General features: G+C 59.2%; 1 protein-coding gene across 1 annotated transcript in view; it reads right to left on the reverse strand.

The window, feature by feature from the left end:
- Nucleotides 1-17,730, reverse strand: part of LOC123831983 (kinesin-like protein KIF28P) — a 42,452-nt gene that overhangs the window by 2,392 nt on the left and 22,330 nt on the right. Inside the window, exons 8-22 of the mRNA XM_045859373.1 lie at nt 17,624-17,691; nt 17,079-17,188; nt 15,418-15,539; nt 13,887-13,977; nt 12,869-12,923; nt 11,712-11,835; nt 10,382-10,526; nt 8,398-8,516; nt 7,650-7,757; nt 4,280-4,554; nt 2,706-2,840; nt 1,826-1,992; nt 1,477-1,583; nt 1,065-1,212; nt 642-823 (exon numbers count right to left, since the gene is read on the reverse strand). Coding sequence (XP_045715329.1) covers nt 642-823; nt 1,065-1,212; nt 1,477-1,583; nt 1,826-1,992; nt 2,706-2,840; nt 4,280-4,554; nt 7,650-7,757; nt 8,398-8,516; nt 10,382-10,526; nt 11,712-11,835; nt 12,869-12,923; nt 13,887-13,977; nt 15,418-15,539; nt 17,079-17,188; nt 17,624-17,691 — 1,956 coding nt within the window. The remainder of the gene's footprint in view (nt 1-641; nt 824-1,064; nt 1,213-1,476; nt 1,584-1,825; nt 1,993-2,705; nt 2,841-4,279; nt 4,555-7,649; nt 7,758-8,397; nt 8,517-10,381; nt 10,527-11,711; nt 11,836-12,868; nt 12,924-13,886; nt 13,978-15,417; nt 15,540-17,078; nt 17,189-17,623; nt 17,692-17,730) is intronic.

Consider the following 17,730-nt stretch of genomic DNA (forward strand, 5'->3'; position numbering starts at 1 on the left):
TTAAGTATTGATTTTCGTGTCCAGAAACTTCGGAATTCTATTTCTCTATAAATTCTTTGGATTCTGTGCTCATGTAAATGTGTCTTTGGGAAGAAAAACCAGCAGCTGGTGTGGTGGCAGAGTGGACACGGTGCAGCCGCCCTGGCCGGGCTCGGAGGTGTGTCGCTGCACCCCTCTGGGCCGTAGACCCGTCGACTGTAAGACAGGGCCAACACTAGTCCCTGCCTCATGGGCTGGTTGTGAGAGTTGGGTCAGTGACTGGAAGCACTGGGCATCATACGAATGTGTGCTGCTGTTGCTATTGCCTGTTTTCCCCTCCCGTCTTTGTGCCCGGACCCTCTTGCCTTGCTGCACCAGCTAGGACCTAAGGGACAACGTCCGTCCACGTAGGGGAAGGTGGCCGGCCTCCCCCCCCCCGACTGCTTCCCACGGGAAAGGCAGAGCCTCCAGTGACTCACCATTAGGCCTTAGGCTTGCAAAGCGTTTGTTTAAGATTGCCTTTATCAGATCAAGGAGTGTTCGTTTCACTCCTGGCTGGTTCGCGTTTCTATCATGCAGGGCGCTGAAGTTTATCATGTGCGTTTTCGCCGACAGCACCTAAAGGTGAGGGACCGTGCTGCTGCCGGGGCTTGGTCACTTACAGGAGGCTCCTGTCGCCTCAGTCGGAGGAGCTGGCCTGTCGCCGCGTTCACGCGCTGGTAGAACGCCTTCAGAGCTGCAGCAAAGGCTCTGTCACAGCTGGCCTGCCAGTCGCGCTCTCGGTCCCCCTCCGGCCACAGCGCTGCGTCCCCGGCCACCGTCAGGGCGGTGGAAGGCTCACGTGCTGAGGGGGAGGGAAAGGCAGCGTTAACTTGATCGTGTGTGTGTGTGTGTGTGTGTGTGTGTGTGTGCCCGGGAGGCGTCCTCCCATGGCAGCGGTCATTAGGCACCAGTCCGGACCACCTTTCTTCTGAAACAAGTGCGGACTAACCGACTCACACGCTCAGTCCCTGGGAAGACGCAGGGACGCCGAAGTGCAGGAGTCAGACAGAAGCCAGACAGCCCGGTCCCGCGCGGCCTCTCACCTGGTGGACCGGGACCCGCTCTCTCCAGGGATCCTCGGAGGGACGCGTTCTCCTCTCGGAGGGCCCTGTTGACGGCCCTCAGCAGCTCCGCCTCCCGCTGCAGCTGGAGCAGCTTCAGAGACAGTTCCGGTGTCTGGTCTGACGGCGTCTACAAAAGACAGGTCACCTCAGCCTCCTGGGTCAGCCCCGCTGAGGGTTATCTGCACGCCCTTGGAGCCTGGCGGTTCTTGCCACCACAGGACAGCTAGGTGGGTGGGTAGGGGCACCGGGCAGGATGTAAGCTCCTCGGGGTGCACGGAGCAAACCCAGCTCACATTTGTTAGGGGGAAGGAGCGCTGAGGATCCCAAGCAGCTGTCACCTGAGGTTCTCCTGTCTGTGCCATCCATTTTAACATCACATAAACGCACACACCTGGCCTGCAGTCATCACAGCGGCAGTGTCCTTGGTGTCCACCATGATGTGGCCTTCACCTGTGACCATGAGGTCCTGCCGGGAGCAGCTCAGCTCAGCACAGCCCTCTGTAGTGTGGGGGAGACACCGTCAAGGAGAGTGCCTCGAACGTCCAGCCCAGAGTGGTGTGAGGAGATGTCACACCATGTCGACACCTGGGGACTAGAACCCCGGGACCCAGGGGAGGAGGGCTCTTGGCCACCCCGGTGCAGCCCCGACCACCCCCTGCTCCACCTCCCCGCAGCCTGGGATGCACCGACGTGTATCTGATTCAAGGATGCCTGTGCAGAAGAGGAAGTAAAGTGGGTACCTTGAAGACCCCATAAGTCGACAATGAGAGCATTTGTCTGTAAATAATCCAGAAACTCCTGAGATGCATTTAGGGCTGTGAACTGGACAGACTCTTCGATCTGGGGGTTCACAGTCTTCCATATAGGCTTGGTATATAAAGTGTGTGGGAGGTCATAAATTCTGTACCTGAGAAGAGAACACGAGACCAGAAGGGACACGTGTGTGAAGGAGAGGACCAGAGGGGCCCAGCGTGTGCAGCCGGCACTGGTCAGGGGGTAAAAGACGGCCCGAGTGTGTCTCACGGCTGCCACCTCCAGTGCTCGGCCATTCACACGAATGTCATCGCGACCCGGACAACCACCCACGTCTAACAGGACAGAACAAGGATTCTGATAAATACTTCCTGCTCAGGTAATCCAGGATTGAAATTCGTTTTCCACGGGAGGTGGTGGTTTGGTTTTCTTCAGAATTCCCCTTTCTTTATCGCTTTATCTTTTGACAATATCCTTCAGACTAATTAGTGTAAGCAGACCTGGTGCTGCTGACAGATTGTGACACAGTCCTTTTGTTTCCAAGCAAAAAAAACAAAACCACCCTTCCGCTTAGACAATACACTTTTCCTGGGCAGCCCTTCTGATCACTGGGATCTCTGACTCGGCCACTTCAGTCACTTGGCTGGGTCAGCGCATGGCAATCCCACTCCCGCACCCTGGAGGGAGGAGTGGCTTTTCTCTGTTCAACGGACGGGGGAAAGGGTCATTTTGGGGTTGAGCGAGCAGGGAAACCTAAGAAAATTTCATGATAAACTCATTTTTTAAGAAGGTGAGGAGAGACCCCCTCCCCCAGGGCCCACGGCGTGGGCGGGCGGTGCGCGGCAGGCCCGCGGGGCAGGCTGGTACCCCATCTGAACGCCCCGCTCCGCGTCCTCCTTCAGCCACTGGGCGCCGAGGCACCGCACGATGTGGATCTGGAAGTCCATCCTCCTGCCCAGCAGCTCCACGGGGTCAATGACCACGTCCTCCTCGCCACACGCTCTGGGAGCAGAAGAGGTGAACACTGATCACAGCTTAGCCTGGACCCAAGCAAGGTAGGGCCGTGATGTCGAAGGGAATTACATAGGCCCCTGAAGAGACGGCCAAGTTCACTGAAGCAAGGATAGGTGAATGTACCAGCTGCAGAATTCCTTCACTCAAGAGACACTTAGCAAGGGCCCCCTCGGTGATGGCACTTCAAGGTAAGACAGGGATCTTCTCAAGGAGGAGGCGGGGATATGGAAAAGCTTATGCAATACGCACCCAGACATGGGCGAAGATCGAGGAAGGTTCCCAGTGGGACAGAGGGGCTGCCGCCCAGGCAAGGCCAGCGGTCCGCCCAGACGCAGACTCTCAAGCTGCCGTGTTCTCGCTGATGCCTCAGCGTCAACCCCAGGCCTACAGGCTAGAAGCCAGTCTGGACAGCTTCCCCATGGGGGGCATGTCCCTCGCCCATCAAGCTCACAGCATCTGACACTATAACCCAGAAGGCCACCTCCTTGCTGTGCGACAGCGTCGAGGCCTGGGGTAGTCGAGGGACCGGAAAGGTGCTCGGGGTCCCAGTACAGACAACGAGCCGACCACCAGCTGGGTCTCTGAGTCCCAGGGCCCCGTGAGTCTCTTGCTCCCTCCCTGCGCCTGTTGTCTCTTCACAAAGACAGACAGATCGCATTGGGTGGATGAGGACCCTGGACCCGGACCAGAGCCCCCTGCCGGACACTACGAACCTTCAATAAAAACTGCCTAAAGTGCCTGTGGCCTAAAGAGAGAAAACAGATGAGACACCCTGAGAGGAGGGCAAAGATCACGGAGTACAGAGTTCAAGCAAAGCCTGTGGCCACAGAAAGGGTCGATTACAGCCCAGAATGAGGCCAGACGAGGGAACAAAGACGGCTCAGTCCCTGCCTTGAGAAAAGGAACAAAGAAATGACCCGAGCCTGTGCCAAGGACGGAAAGGGGTGAGCTTTCTGCCTCTGGCTCTCGCCAGCAGGCCTGTGTGTGGGGAGCCTCTGGCACGGGAAGGAGCCTCCTGCATATGTGGTGGGTGCCATGCCTCGCAGGCACCCCACTTGGCTCCTGAACTCGGGGGGCGTGACGGGGAGCCAGCCCAGGCCTTTGGTTCCCATCCGAAGTTCCTCCTCCTCCTCCTGCCTCTTTGCAGGGGGCCTTCCTCGTCCCCAAGGTCCCCCAGGACAGTGCTGAGCCGCATGAATGCTGTGAGGCATGGACTTGAAATGTGCCAGGGCGGCTGGTTTGGTTGCCATGGCAAACAGCAGATCGGATGAGGTCAAGTCATAAATGAATGAGCTCATTCATTCGTCTCCTGGCTGACCTCTTTGGGGTACCAAGGTGACCACCCCCTCCAGGAGCCCTCAGGCTGGCTTGAGCTTTCTCCGAGAGGCAGGCCCAGGACTAGGCGAGGGGGAGAAGGAGACACCCACCGTCCTGCCGGGGAGCAGGGCCTCACGCGGACGTGCAGCACGGCCTCCTCCAGCCCGTCGCAGTTCAGGAGTGCCGCCTGCTCCTCCAGCTCCATGCAGTAGGCCAGCGGCTGGAGCCAGACGTGCGCTGAGCCCAGGTGGACAGCCTCCACTGGGTCCCAGAAGGGGTCGTCTTCCTGTGCCACGCGGCTGTCTTCCCCATCTAGGAAGCGCTGGTAGAGTTCCTCCATTAGGAACTTCCTGTTGATAAACTTAGCTTTTGACCAGACCCACACCTGGAAACACAGAGGTAGGCCACCAGTACTTGATGTCACCTGCCGCTCTATCCATTCGCTTCTGTGATTCCGTCATGCTTCCCAGCACGCTCTCCCCGGTGGGCTGGGTTCGGGGCACCCAAGACCACAGAGCACTCGCCCGAACTCAGCTTTGGGGAGGTCCTTCAGGAGCACCACGCACACTCCTGACCTATTATTACACCAGCACTGCTGGCATCCTGGAGCCCCGGGAATGACCTGGAGGAGACAACGGAGCGAGAACTCTCCCGGGAGAAGTGAAGGTTCGGTGCTTGCGGGACACAGAGTAATGGCCCTCACACAAGTCCGTATCAGCTTCCATGGCCAAGGGGACTTAAGCTCACTTATTCACTGACCTTCCAATAGGGAAGTTAGCCTGCGTTGTCCAGGTAGGCCCAGGGTGATCCTGTGGGCCTTACGTGTGGAAGGGGGAGGCAGAGGAGAGGGTCAGAGGAAGGGCCATGTGGCAGACGCAGGGGCAGAGAGCTGGAGGGAGAGGCCCCGAGCCAAGGCGTGCTGTTGGCTTCTAGAAGCTTGAAACACGAAGAGGCAGATTCTCCCTCAGGCCTCCAGAGAGGAGCCCAGCCCAGCCAACGCCTCCCTGTTAACCCAGTGAGGCCCGGGCTGGAGCCCGAGCCTGCAGAACTGTGTGTGCCCGCACCCCGTGAGCAGAGGCTCCAGGACGAAGGCCTGCACTGCCTGTCCCCGCCCCGGGCGAGGGGCGGGGCTTCTGCGTCCACAATGGCTCCTGAGCGGGGACAAAGGCGTAAGCCCCCGGGTAAGGGATTACAGTTGGATTTTCAGGATGTTTCTTGACCATAAATGTTGCATCAGAAGTGGCTACCAGGTAAAACTTGCAGTTCCTTCTCCGAGCGACTTGAAAAACAACAAAAAAGTGGCAGAGAAGTTACCCTTTCAAGCGCTGTGTGTCTTTCTGAAAGGGACCCCCTCGGACTTCATCCTCCTGTCTGCCTCGGGCGAGTGCAGAATGCAGAACACAGCGCTGCTCCCCCAGAGGCCACATCGCGGCCGGACGAGACCCTGGCCGGGCACAGAGCACGGCCGGGGCTCTGGGGGCAGCGGGCTCTTAAAGGCCAGAACCCTGAGATGACGGGTCCAGGTACTGAGATTAGTTCGCTGCCTCCTGACTTGTGGCATCAGACCTCAGCCCTGTGACAGGTGACACCGATGTTGTCCCTGGCAGGCGTGCCAGGCTCTGCAGGGCGGGCGGGGACACTGGTGCCCGAGGCCGGGCACACAGACTCCTCGGCTGGAGGTGGGAGCCAGCAGCCGCTGGCCAGGGACTGCGGAGAAGGGACTTCACGCTGGCTGCGCCCACTCCCAGGCTGGAGCACCCTCCACAGCCCTCACGTGGCCCTGGCTCGCTCCTGAGCTTGCGTCATGTGAGACCAACAGTCACACCAAACTGCCTGGGGACAAGGCTCTCTCCTCCTGGGAGCTGTACTGGCAGGCACCCTGGCCCCGTGATCTGAGGGTGACCGTGCACAGGACCCTCTGCCAGCAGCACCCCTGGGTGCACCTGGGGCGCTGCACCTGGCTTGCCTTCTACACACACACACACACACACACACACACACACAATGTCCCTAGAAACTACCAGAAGCAACTACCCACCTTTCAGAGGACTCCTGCGGAAGGGGGGGCTTCATCTGAGGGAAGGTCACGGGTACTTTTAAAAGGCCAAAACGGACAACCTTGACGATGAAGTGTCGGGAGCTGGGCCTTTGGGGGGTGATTAGGTCACGGAGGCGGGGCCCTCACGGACGGGATTAGTGCCCTGGTGCAAGAGACCCCAGGGAGCTCTCCGGGCCCTTCCACCCCATGAGGACACGGCGAGAGGACAACCATTGGTGAGCCAAGAAGAGGGTTCTCAGCAGACACCGGGTCAGCCTCCAAAGTCTTTCTTCTTGGACTTCTCGGCCTCCAGACCTGGGAGAAGTGTTTGTCGTTTGGGCCGCTCAGTCGCTGGCGGTTTGCCTGGGAAGCCGGAACGGACTAAAACACGTCCGCCCCTTCCTCCGTCCTGGGAGGCGCCCTCGGTGCTGACCAGCGGGAGGGAGGAGAGAGGGACAGTCTCAGAAGTTTGGGCTCGGTGGTGGCCCTTCCTCAGGATGCTCTGGGGGTGCCCACAGCCAGGGGGCCCCAGCTCCTGGCCGACGCAAGCGCAGACCCCCCCGAACGGGACGGTGAGTACCCGTGTATTCGCTATATAACACGGGCATGCACATTTATAGTCCCTGTAGATATAGCCACATCTCACAGCTTCAAAAAGGTTTTAAAAGGGGATCTCGCTCCAACTTGGCAACTTTAGGGCAATAAGCAGAAAAGCCAAACCCAGGGAAGCAAACCATCCAATGACGGAGAAGTCCCTGGCCACAGCCAGCCCTCCAGGGGCACGCTGGCCGCAAGCCTAGCTGCGGAGGAGGGTCATGTGGCTCTGGGAGGGAGCAGCCCGCCCCAAGGTCACCTGGGAACTCGGGGCACCTCCTCTGAAGGTGGGCTACGGAGTGAGCACGCAGCTAGTGCGTGCTCCAAAATCATCACGCACAGAAGGGCCACGGGGAGACAGGCCCCCTCTTTTCCGCCAGGCCGAGAGAGAGGAGGGCGGGTCTGGAGTCCCCGAGACGGCGTGGGGCTGGGCCAGCTGGCACGGGCGTGACACGGCCTTTTCCGGGTGCTCGCTGCAAGTGCGGATCTCCCACCGCTTCGGATGGCGGGTCTCTCCCACGTGACACACGTGTGCACAGGCACATGAACGTGGACACTGTCACCGGTCGGAGGAACCTTCAGGCTCACTCCTGGTACTAAAGCCTTGAGTCATGTTAAAAATAAGCCCAGTGCTCCACGCTGGTGGTGAGGGGAGCTACCGGGACTGGGTGCTGTGTGGGGGCGGGGCCCAGGAGGGGAGAGGCGGAGAGGGTTCTCCTCTCCCAGGAACCTGTCCCCCAGAACCCCGCCCCTTCGCCGGGTCTCCATAGGCCACCGCTGGGAAAGCTGACGCGGTCCCCAGAAAGCCCTTGGGGAGGCCCACGCCCACCCCCCGACGGCAGCCTCACCTGGTGAGTCCTCTGGTTGGTCACCTTCACCATGACCTCTTTCTGTAGGTCGTAGCCCCTGGAGTCCGACGATGCCAAGTTCTTCACTTTCAACTCCATTCTAAGTCCCTGGTAAGAGAAGCGCTTCTTAACTGAACCACCCTGCACTGACCAGGCCGCAGCACCTCTGCCGTCTGCTCTGCATTCTCTCCACACTCAGGCTTTCCGAAAGAAGACGGTCTAACTCTTGCGTCTTGGAATTCCCACCAAGATCTACAACAAAGCGCTAGAATGCCTCAGCAGTATCCTGGGGCTGACGCTGCAGGCCTTCCCAGAGTGGCTCCATCCCTGATGGGTTTCCTGCGGGCTGGCTGGGGTCCCGTGTCACGGGGGAGCCACCCCAGCCCAGGTCTTCTCTGCGGCATAGGGGCCATCGGGACGCCAGGGCGGAGGCTCCGCTGAGGACAGCCTGGGGTGGGGTGGTCATGGCGAGCCCGTGTGAGTCTGGTGTCCCGCTGGCCGCAGTGGCCGTGCTCCATCAGCCGTGGAACACAGGACGCTCGGGGCTGGGACAGGGGAGGCCTGGGTGTTGGCCTAGAGCCTGCCCCTCGCTCACTGTGGGGTCCTGGCCACAGTCCCTCGCCTCCCCAGGCCTCCGAGTCCTCGTCTGTCCCATGAGGCCGGTTCGGGGAATCGGGAGTGACGGGGGTTGAACCTGTGCTCCGAGGTCCTCCCCTGAGCTGACACCACTCCCTCTCCTGGCTCTGACCTTCTTCAGCTCCTCGCTCATCTGATTCACTTCTGAGACCAGCGGCATCAGTCCGACGTAGTCCTGGAACGCAGCCAGCACGCTGGGGTCCGCATGCCCGTCGCCCCCGCTCCCGGCGCCTGGGGACCAAGCGGAGCGGATGTCAGAGCCCGTCTCTTGTTCTGGGATACTTTTTGGCCATGAGGCAACTGAGAGGCTCGCTGGCCTATTCATCCATTCATTTCATCGTTCATCAAATATCTGCATTTTTTAATTACAAGCATGTGATTACAAAAAAACAACTCCAGTGTGGGAACAGACACCGCCTGGCTCTCACCCAGGCAGTCGCTCATCCCCCACCCACGCCTGGGGGCGGCATGGCGACAGGCGGCCCTCTCCCTGCCCCACTATTCTTGGCTGCAGGGCCCGTGACCCAGGGTGGCCCCAGAGGGTCTGGGGAGGCGGGGTGCAGGAGGTTGGCTAGAAGGGTGGTCTGCGGATTTACCCTGAAGCGGCCTGTTCCTACTTCTATTCCACGTGGGGAGGCGTGGAGGGGCGAGCGTGGAGATCGTGGGAGAAGCAATCCTCTGCCAGACCCAGCCTGGCGCTGCCTTTGTCAGCAGCTCTCAGCTCCTTAGGGTCTCCCTGCCCGAGGCTTCCTGCCTCGCGCCCTTGACCCTGAGGTCTGACTCCCCAGCACCGCCCACCGGCTGACTGGTTGAGGACCTCGCTAGGTGCTGGGCGCCTCTGGCCCAGGGTCTGGGGCCCGTTCAGCCTCCTCACCCCGGGTGGGAGGCAGGTTGGCAGCGTGGCCTGCGAGGACACAAACGAACAGGCAGAGCACCCAGGCTTGGTACCGCTCCGTCTGACGTTGTTGTCTTTGGTCGGGAGCTTCCGTAGAAAACAAGCGAGAAGACCCATTTCAAATCAGTTCATTTCGTTAAAATTCTCAGGGGAGGAAAAACTCCATAGGGGAAAGAGGGGCACTGGTTCGCACCAGGGTGGGTGCGTCCCGCCGCACTCCACCCACGGGCAAGTTCAAGTTTGGTCCTGGCTGCTGTGCGGAAGGGAGCACCCTGCTGGCGCAGCCCGGGAAGGAGGGGTGTGGACGGGCGGGCTCCGCCGGAGCCTCCAGCAGAGCCGTGGGCAGAGCGGGCAGAGCTCCTGAACGCTCGTGTGTGTGTGTGTGTGTGTGTGTGTGGAATCCCAGCTAATTGGTGGGGTTGGGGGAGGGGAGGAGAAGGGGGCACATCTGACTCGAAAACCGAGGGGTGTAATTTCTCATAGGCCGGGGCCTGGATGTGGTCCGTCGCCGTCTCTCCGGCCCGGGCCACAGCCTCTGCAGGCCTGGAGGCCCCGCGAGGCGCGTGAGGCCTTCCTGGCCCAGATGCAGCAGGAATGGTGCCGTGAGCGAGTCACATGACAACCACAGAAGAAAGGTTTCACACCCAGAGAGAGATGCCAAGAAAAATCATCCAAAACAGGCAAGTCAGGCAAAAGAATGACCGTGCCTTAAACGGCACAGCAGGGCCGGGTGTCCGGAGCCTCCAGCTGCCCCAGGGAGCGTAGCACCGCGGGGCTGGTGCTCACCGTTGACCAGGGCCTGGACTCTGAGCGCTACTTGGGTGTCACTCTACAGGAGACTGGCGAGCGAAAACGACCTTTGTCCAGGGGAACGTTACTGCCCCGAAGACAGCTGATCGGCTTTGTCCCCTTCAGCGGTCCCATCTCAGCGTTCTCCCTCCAGGGCTGTTCGCCCTCCTCCTCTCTACTCCTCTGAACCACCTTTACCCGGCGCCCCCAACCCCTCCATCGTGAGAGAAACAATTGAATGGATTAAGTCTTGACACGTGCTCACTCTACGTTTGTATGGAAATCATATCTAACTTCCGAAACACTGTACTCTGGCACAAAAGATTACGTGAAGAAAAGCAGGGGACAAGGCAGGGAAAGCCGCTACTTTCCGGCCAGGAAAATGCCGGCGTCGGGGCCCAGGGCCGCTCACCCAGCCGGTGCACACTCACTCCCTCCGCGGCTGCTCTCTCCAGCTGGAAGAAGTCGTAATCGAACCGGCTCACGTCCTCGCCGCCTCGCTCTGAGGGGGGCCCCACGTAGAGGTAGGCGCTGTTGGACCCGAAAATAACGCGGTCCTGGGGGGGAGAGGGACGGCTCAAGGGGAGGATGCTGACCTCGCGCGGCCCCCGCTCCGGAGGCCAGAGGGGTGAGGTCGGCCAGCTCCGGGAGGGCCCCCAGCTGTGGGAAGAGCCTCATCAATGAGGAAAGAAGGGGTGGCTCCTGCTTCCAGTTATTTCTTCCTTTATTCCACAGGGAGCACTCCCTCTCCGCCGGACACAGGCACCCAACAGACCCAGCCTCTCCCCTCCGGGACCTTGGAGACCAATGACACAATGGTCTATGCGGGAGGCTTGAAGGAGAAGGACGCTGCTTCTGCAGAGCGTGCAAGGGGGCCTGATTCACACTGAGGCCTAGAGAACTCTTCCGAGGTGTGCCCTTTAAGGTGGGACTTCTGGGGTGGAAGCTTGGGAAGACTGCCGCAGAACAGGGCCCGGGGGGGTTGAGCAGCCAAACGTGACGGGGGAGGGCGGTGAGGCCACGGGAGGCGGGGAGAAGGGGGCAGCTCACCCAGGTGTCATAAAAGGGCCGAGACCGAGGATTTCCAGAAGGAAGGCCTTTGGCTGCAGGTGGAGAAGGGGTGGGAAAGGGGCTGGGCCGTGGGGAAGCTGGAGGAGCCCTGTGGGGCCGGGGACTCGGCCAGGTGGCCGGGGGTGTGGAGGAGGCGGAAAGAGCCGATGTTTGCAAGTTGCCGTGCAGCCTCTCTCAAGGACAGGCTTTAAAAAAATCTAAAATGAGCCCTGGCTGGCGTAGCTCAGTGGATTGAGCGCAGGCTGTGAACCAAAGTGTCGCAGGTTCGATTCCCAGTCAGGGCACATGCCTGGTTGCAGGCCACAGCTCCCAGCAACCGCACACTGATGTTTCTCTCTCTCTCTCTCTTCCTCTCTCCCTTCCCTCTCTAAAAATAAATAAATAAAATCTTAAAAAAAAAAATCTAAAATGTTAGGTACTGTTGGAGTTGGGTGGGGTCTTGCTGATCATTTAATCTAGTTCACCCCCCTTCTGTCTCATGGGTGAGACCCAGCGGAGCGAAGGGCTCCCCAGGAACACGCAGCGAGTGAACATCAGGTCTCCCAACGGCAGAGCTGGGACCACGGCAGCACCGTGCTGAGGCGGCAGCCCCTCGCCCTGCCCAGCCCCCACCCTCATGCTCTCTCTCTGGTTCGACTCAGGGAGTCCTGCAGCCAGGCAGGGAAGCTTACCAAATGCTGCAGCTTCGTCTTGGCCGTGATGGGCACCCCGTTAACGACGACCTTGCATTTGCTGTGCGGAGTGACTGTCACTTTACCGTCCAGATTTGTGAAGGAAGCGTGTTTATCCGAAATTCTAGAAAGACAAGTTTGTCTAGCTGACGAAAAGAATGATGGTTTTAGTTAACAGTTTAGGGGGTTTCTTCTCCTTTGCACACGTAAGAAAGAGCCCCCAGCTGCTGGAGGTGGCCGGGGGCATCTGTGGGGCTCCCGTGGGTGGGGATGGAGGACTAGGTACAGAGGGACCCTGCACACGGAGCTGGGACGCTGCCAAGCTGTTCTGGTATCAGTGGGGCTGGTTCTAGCTGCGTGCTGACGGGTGCAAGGCGCTGGGGGCCAGGCACAGGGGTCATGGCTGCGGTCCTCAGGATCTCCCAGGCTGGAGGGCCTGGGTGGAAGGGAAATGCAAACAGGTGTTTCAGAAGAGGTGCTGGGGCAGGTGGCTGACAGTGGGGGCCTGGGGCTTAGGTATGTAGGGGGTGTTGGTCAGTAAGGCCTCTCTCTGGAAGAGCCGATCAAGCCTATTGGCTAGAAATGTGGGGGCAGCCCAGGACACAGTGGTCCCAGAAGGAGGAGAGGGGGCTCCAGAGCAGAGGCTCCCCCAGAAGAGAGGACACAGAGGTGAGAGGCAGCTCTGAGCTTAAGAAACCAGCCACAGAGCTCCATAGAGGACCCTGAGGGCGACCTTGGGGAGAGGTCACCTGCAAGTCACAGGTCCGGGCTGCAAGCGCAGGGATCCGAGGGTGCTTTTGCTTTTGGCAGTAAACCTGTCCTTTTAACTCTCTTCATTTCCTGGCTGGATCTACTATTGTCTTGCTGTGAAGACACAGAGTCTAGCAACTGACTTTCCCTTTTGTCCCAAGATCAGAGTCCAGGAAACAAGATGCAGCAGGAGGGATTTCAGTGAGGGAGCGAGAAAGCCTCCCTGATGCTTGCTTCTGCAAACACTGGACGGGGTGGGCGAGGCAGGGCTGGGGCGTGCTCGTCCTCCGTGGTCCGGCAGGCTTTGCGGCCCGGCCCGCGGGACACCAGGTGGATTTCAAGAATGCCTCGGGTCTGAGTGGTCACAACTCGCTAAGGCTGGACGGAGGTGGTTTGTGGAAACTCACCCCAGACCTTGAAGAGTAATGGCATTTGAAGCCGCTCGACCAGCGTCACACGAACCTGCGAAGAGTTAGTACAACTTACGTTCAGATTTGGTTCAGGACGTGACCTCCAGGTACCATGTCTGATGTATGGACGGGCAGTGCCATTTCCTCTCCAATAGGATCACGAGAAGGGATTTCCCCACTGGGATTTTTGATCGGAATGGTCCTTGGACATCGCCTTACCTTTGGGATTATTGTACTCTCTGCCTTTTGTGTGTGTGTGGGGGGGATTCCTAACTTTTTAGAAGTTCCACCTTCTTCCCAGGAATTCTGGAGGAAGAAGCTGTTGAGCCCGGGCCTTAGGAGACACACGGAAGCAGGGCCGCAGGGCAGGCCCTGGTCTGCGAGGCGCTGTCTCTGCCCAAGTGCTGAAAGCACTGCCCGGACCACCTGGGGGCTGGCCCCTCCCCCCCCCCTCCCGTCTCTCCTGAGTCCCCTGCTGTCTTGAGTGCTCACAGGGCAGGGAAAGCTAGATGTTATTATAATTCTGTTGCCATTTCCAATGGCTGAACGGATAAAATGTGGTACATACATACGATGAAATATTATTCAGCCTTAAAAAGGAAGGAAATTCTGGCACCTGCTATATAACCTCATTGGACGTGGAGGATGTTCTGCTAAGTGAAGTAAGCCAGACACAAAAGGACAAGCACTGTAATGCTCCACCTGCAGGAGGCACCAGAGCAGTCAGATTCCCAGAGACAGAGAGAAGGGTGGTGGCCGCCGGGGCTGGGGCGGAGAAACAGGAGTTAGTGTTCAGTGGGCACCGAGTTTTGGTTCGGGGAGATGAGGAAGTTCTGGAGAGGGCTGGGGGTGACGGCTGCACAACCGTGTGAGTGTGCTCAATGCTGAACCACATCCCTAAAAATGGTGAACGCGATGAGTCTGATGTTACGTGTGTTTTACCAAAATGAAAAAGGAAAGACGCATGCTCCTGGGACCAGGGCACGGGAGCGGGACAGGGGGTCCGGGTGAGTACCGGCCTGAATGAAGTACTTGAGGACCCCGGTGAGCTGCGGGTCCTCGTTGACGTTGAGGAGGTGCGGGAGTGTCTTCAGCATCTGCCGCTCCTGGAGGAGAAGTGCAGAGGGTTCCCGTCACCGGGCGGGGCCAGCACGCTCCAGAGAGCAACGTATCCTTCCCGCCTACTCCTCACCGAAGCCATCTGTCTGTGCATCCCGTCAAGCCCACTGGCGAAGCAGGAGGAGGGGAGGGAAGCCGAGTGGGGCTGTGGGCTTCCCGGATCACAGGGGTGAGACCCTCAGCAGGTGGCGGGCAGGGGCCTGAGCCCTCTGGACAGGGCTGTTCCAAAGCACAGCCCGTTCCTGACTCGCGTCCCCTTCCCAGCTGCCCTCGCGCTGTCCCCTCCACTTTGACTTGACCACCATTTCTTTCAGGCTCCAGGTGTCCCCAGGTGTCCTCCCTCTGGTACCCACCTTGGGTACTCCTTCCCCGGGTCAGCGCTTAACCTGCCACCCACACCTCTTCCGCCTAGTCCTGCTGGCCAGCTCAGACAAGCAGACGTTGCTGGCCGTGTGGCAGTGGCCCTGCCCCCTCCCGGAGACCCCGGCGAACGTCATCCTTTAGCACAGCATCGAATGCCTGGTGCTGTGTGTGGGGAGGACGGACAGACAGAACTGGGATAAAATATCCGGGCACAAGGACGGCTGCTACATCTTGGAGTTCTGATAAAGAGTAAAGACGGTAAAAATCCTTCCCATTTCACATCCACACAGAACACAGAATCCTGTGTTCTTGCCTCTGGCGACTCCTGAGCCCTGCAGCTAGGAGTCGAAAACCCAGCTACCCCTTACGTGTGGACTCACTTGGACTCACATTTTAATAGCGCACCTGGCTGCTGTGAGACCCCATGTTATGCCCACCCCCTAGAATCCCTGGACCCTAACCTCACCTGGCCTCCTGATGCCATACGGATCCCTTCCCCCCTCCGCTGCCACCACCAGAGGCTCACATCTGATCTGGGCTTTGGGAGCTTTTCAGGAGCCAGACCTGCCCCCTCCCACCGCTCCCGAAGTGTTCCCAGTGCGGCCCATGACTTCGGGATTTGTTCAGAGCCTGTGTCTTTGGGGAGTGAGGTCATGGTGAAGGTGGGGTGTTGGCATGAGGCCAAGAGGTCCTGGCCCTGACCTAGGTATGGAATTCACATCGCAGCCCACTTATGCTCTGCGAGTGCCAGGAGAGGCAGCGTGGTTCAGGGGCACACCATACAGTCCCAGAAGACAACTCCGTTTCCTCAGATTCTCCCCAAACTCTGCCAACAACCTTGAACTCTATCCCCAGCCTCACTAGTCTGTCCGCAGCAGGGCTTCTCCGCTTCCTTCCCTTTCATGCCGGGCCGCCCCTCCCCTAACTCCCCCCGAGAATATCTGTTAGTCCCATGTCACATTGCACAGGTCGCCCATTCGCTGCAAATCCCCCTACAGCCGCGCAGACAGCCACGGGGTGCGCATCTGGCCGCGGCCTCCGCAGGTGCAGGCGGCGAAGCTCACCTGGGCGAGGGCCACGTGGTGCTGCCGCCATTCCTCCCGCGCCTGCGCCAGCTGGTGCGCCCAGGGCAGCTGCGGCGAGCCGGGCCGGGACCCAGGTTCCGCCGGCGGAGACGCTGGCTGCGCTGCGGGGAGGGAGGGGCTTAGCAGCTGGTTGGGGAAGGCGAGGCTGCAGCAAGTCTCGTTCTCGGGCGGAACGCGAGATTCTTGGCGGGAGTCGCGGCCGAGCTGCACGGACGCGGGAGGAAGGCACCGCTGGGTAAGTTCTGCAAGGTGCCATCACCTTCTCGTGCAGAGGAAGCTAGAGCTGGGAGGTCCTGGTAGGAGGAGGCGTGAAGCTCCGTGTTCTGCTTTCATCCCTGTCGGCCCTGTGGTCACGGGAATCTCTCCGGGGCCCGGGATTCGGGCATTGATCCTACGTTTTTCGATCGGTCTGTGTCGGTGCTTATGAACAACGAAGTAGACGCTGTGCTTAGGTCAAGCACATGGAGGTTTCGAGGGTACAGAGGTCTGTGACCAAGCGCAGCCGTGCCTGGGCCGGGCTGGGCACTGACTCGAATTTAGTAGGAGCTTCGTTGGGGCCGAAGTCTTAGTGAGTCGGGGGCCCGCGGGTGTGAGCCAGGGCGGGCGGCAGGGGTGGCGACCCGACCCCGAGAGCTGGATGTGGAAGCCGCGTGGGGTGTGGAGACAGGGGCGCTCCCGCTTGTGCAGGACCGCGTTGGGTCGGTTGGTCCATGGCGCTGCCGCTACCAGAGAGTCCCCGCGGAGTGAGGGAGCCCCGCTGGAGCAGCGGGCTCGGTCCCAAGGGCAGGGTGGTGGCTGTGGGCCTGAGCACTGGACACGGGAGGTGTTGGACTCATGGAAACACTGGTGTAATGCTGAACGCTCCTACCGCCTTTACTTTGCGTTGTATTTTGCCTTTTCTAAGTCATTATTGGGCATAAGGTTACATGTACCTCGGTGCTTCCAAACTGAGAAAGCCGCGGCCTTAACTTGCAGTGGAGGTTCGCGCTGATTGCACAGTGGGGTCACCTGGGGCACCTGAAGACCGACTGTGGACCAGTCACCAGGTGGCTCTAATGCGCAGCCGGGGGAGGGCCCTGCTGCTAATTCTTATTGAGCTTCAAACATCACCTGGCACATCAGTAACATGAGGCCGTGGACAGAACAATCATCACATGACCTCGGTCCACCTGTGCTGAGGGCAAAGCCGTCCTAGTAGAAACGATGGACTCAAAAATGGGAATGAGCCTTGGCTGGTGTAGCTCAGTGGACTGAGCATGCGCTGCGAACCAAGGGGTCGAGGGTGCGATTCCCAGCCAGGGCACATGCCTGGGTTGTGGGCCAGGTCCCCCGTGGGGGTATGGGAAAGTCAACCACATATTGATGCTTCTCTTTCTCCCTTCCCCTCTCTAAAAATAAATAAAATCTAAAAAAAAAGAGTAACCATAGGTTTTAAAAAATGGCAATGAAATAGGCTGAAGTGACCACTTTAAAGGGCAGGAACACAATTGCTTACAACTGCGTGTGAATCTACATTTATCTCAAAATGAAAAGGTGGGTTTTTTTTTTCCAAAGTGAAGGCCAAAATGCCCTGGACAAGACCCCCAGGGCGCCCGCTGGCTGCTGGCTGGGACTCAGCATTGACCCCTGACCCAGTTTACCTGCCATGCTGGAGTTGCCACCTCCGGGCAGCAGTTTGCTGTTCCCCGCCCTCGACTCCGGCGTCAGGGCCGCGGTGTTGACCACAGCTTTGTTCCGGACCTTTTTAGCCCTTTCGGGTGCAAACGGGAACATGCTCTCAGGCCCGGGCCCCAGTGTACTGCGCATGCTCAGACCTCAAAGGGTCCAGGGGGAGCCTTTCACCCCCGGTGACTCCGGACTCCACGCTATGTGGCGGGCAACGACAGGGAGACTGAGAGCTAACCGCTGCGGGATTGGCATCCACGCTTCCTCCCCTGGATGTGAGCCCAGAGTTCCTCCCCCACTCAGACCCAGAGTGACAGAATGACAGGCCCCGGGGGGAGGGGGGCGCCCTGAGACCCCAACTCTATTTCCTCTCGTTTCCTTTCCTCTCACTCGAATCATTTCCTTCTGCCTTCGCCTGGACCCCTTCCCAAAATGCCATCCCCCCTCCCGCAGGTTACCAGAAGACTTTGCCTGGCTTAGAATGTAGAATCATATGGATAATGAATATTCATAAATGTACCTTTCAGCATATCTTAATGTCGATAAAGTTTCCTCATAGCAGATGTCAGCTGGACTTATGGCTGCTATCTGTAAACAAAAATTCCCTTTTAGGTTTTGTTTTTATTA

This window comes from Phyllostomus hastatus, unplaced genomic scaffold, assembly GCF_019186645.2.
Source record: "Phyllostomus hastatus isolate PE091 unplaced genomic scaffold, TTU_PhHast_1.1 phas_contig_148, whole genome shotgun sequence".
In the NCBI taxonomy this organism is placed as follows: domain Eukaryota; kingdom Metazoa; phylum Chordata; class Mammalia; order Chiroptera; family Phyllostomidae; genus Phyllostomus; species Phyllostomus hastatus.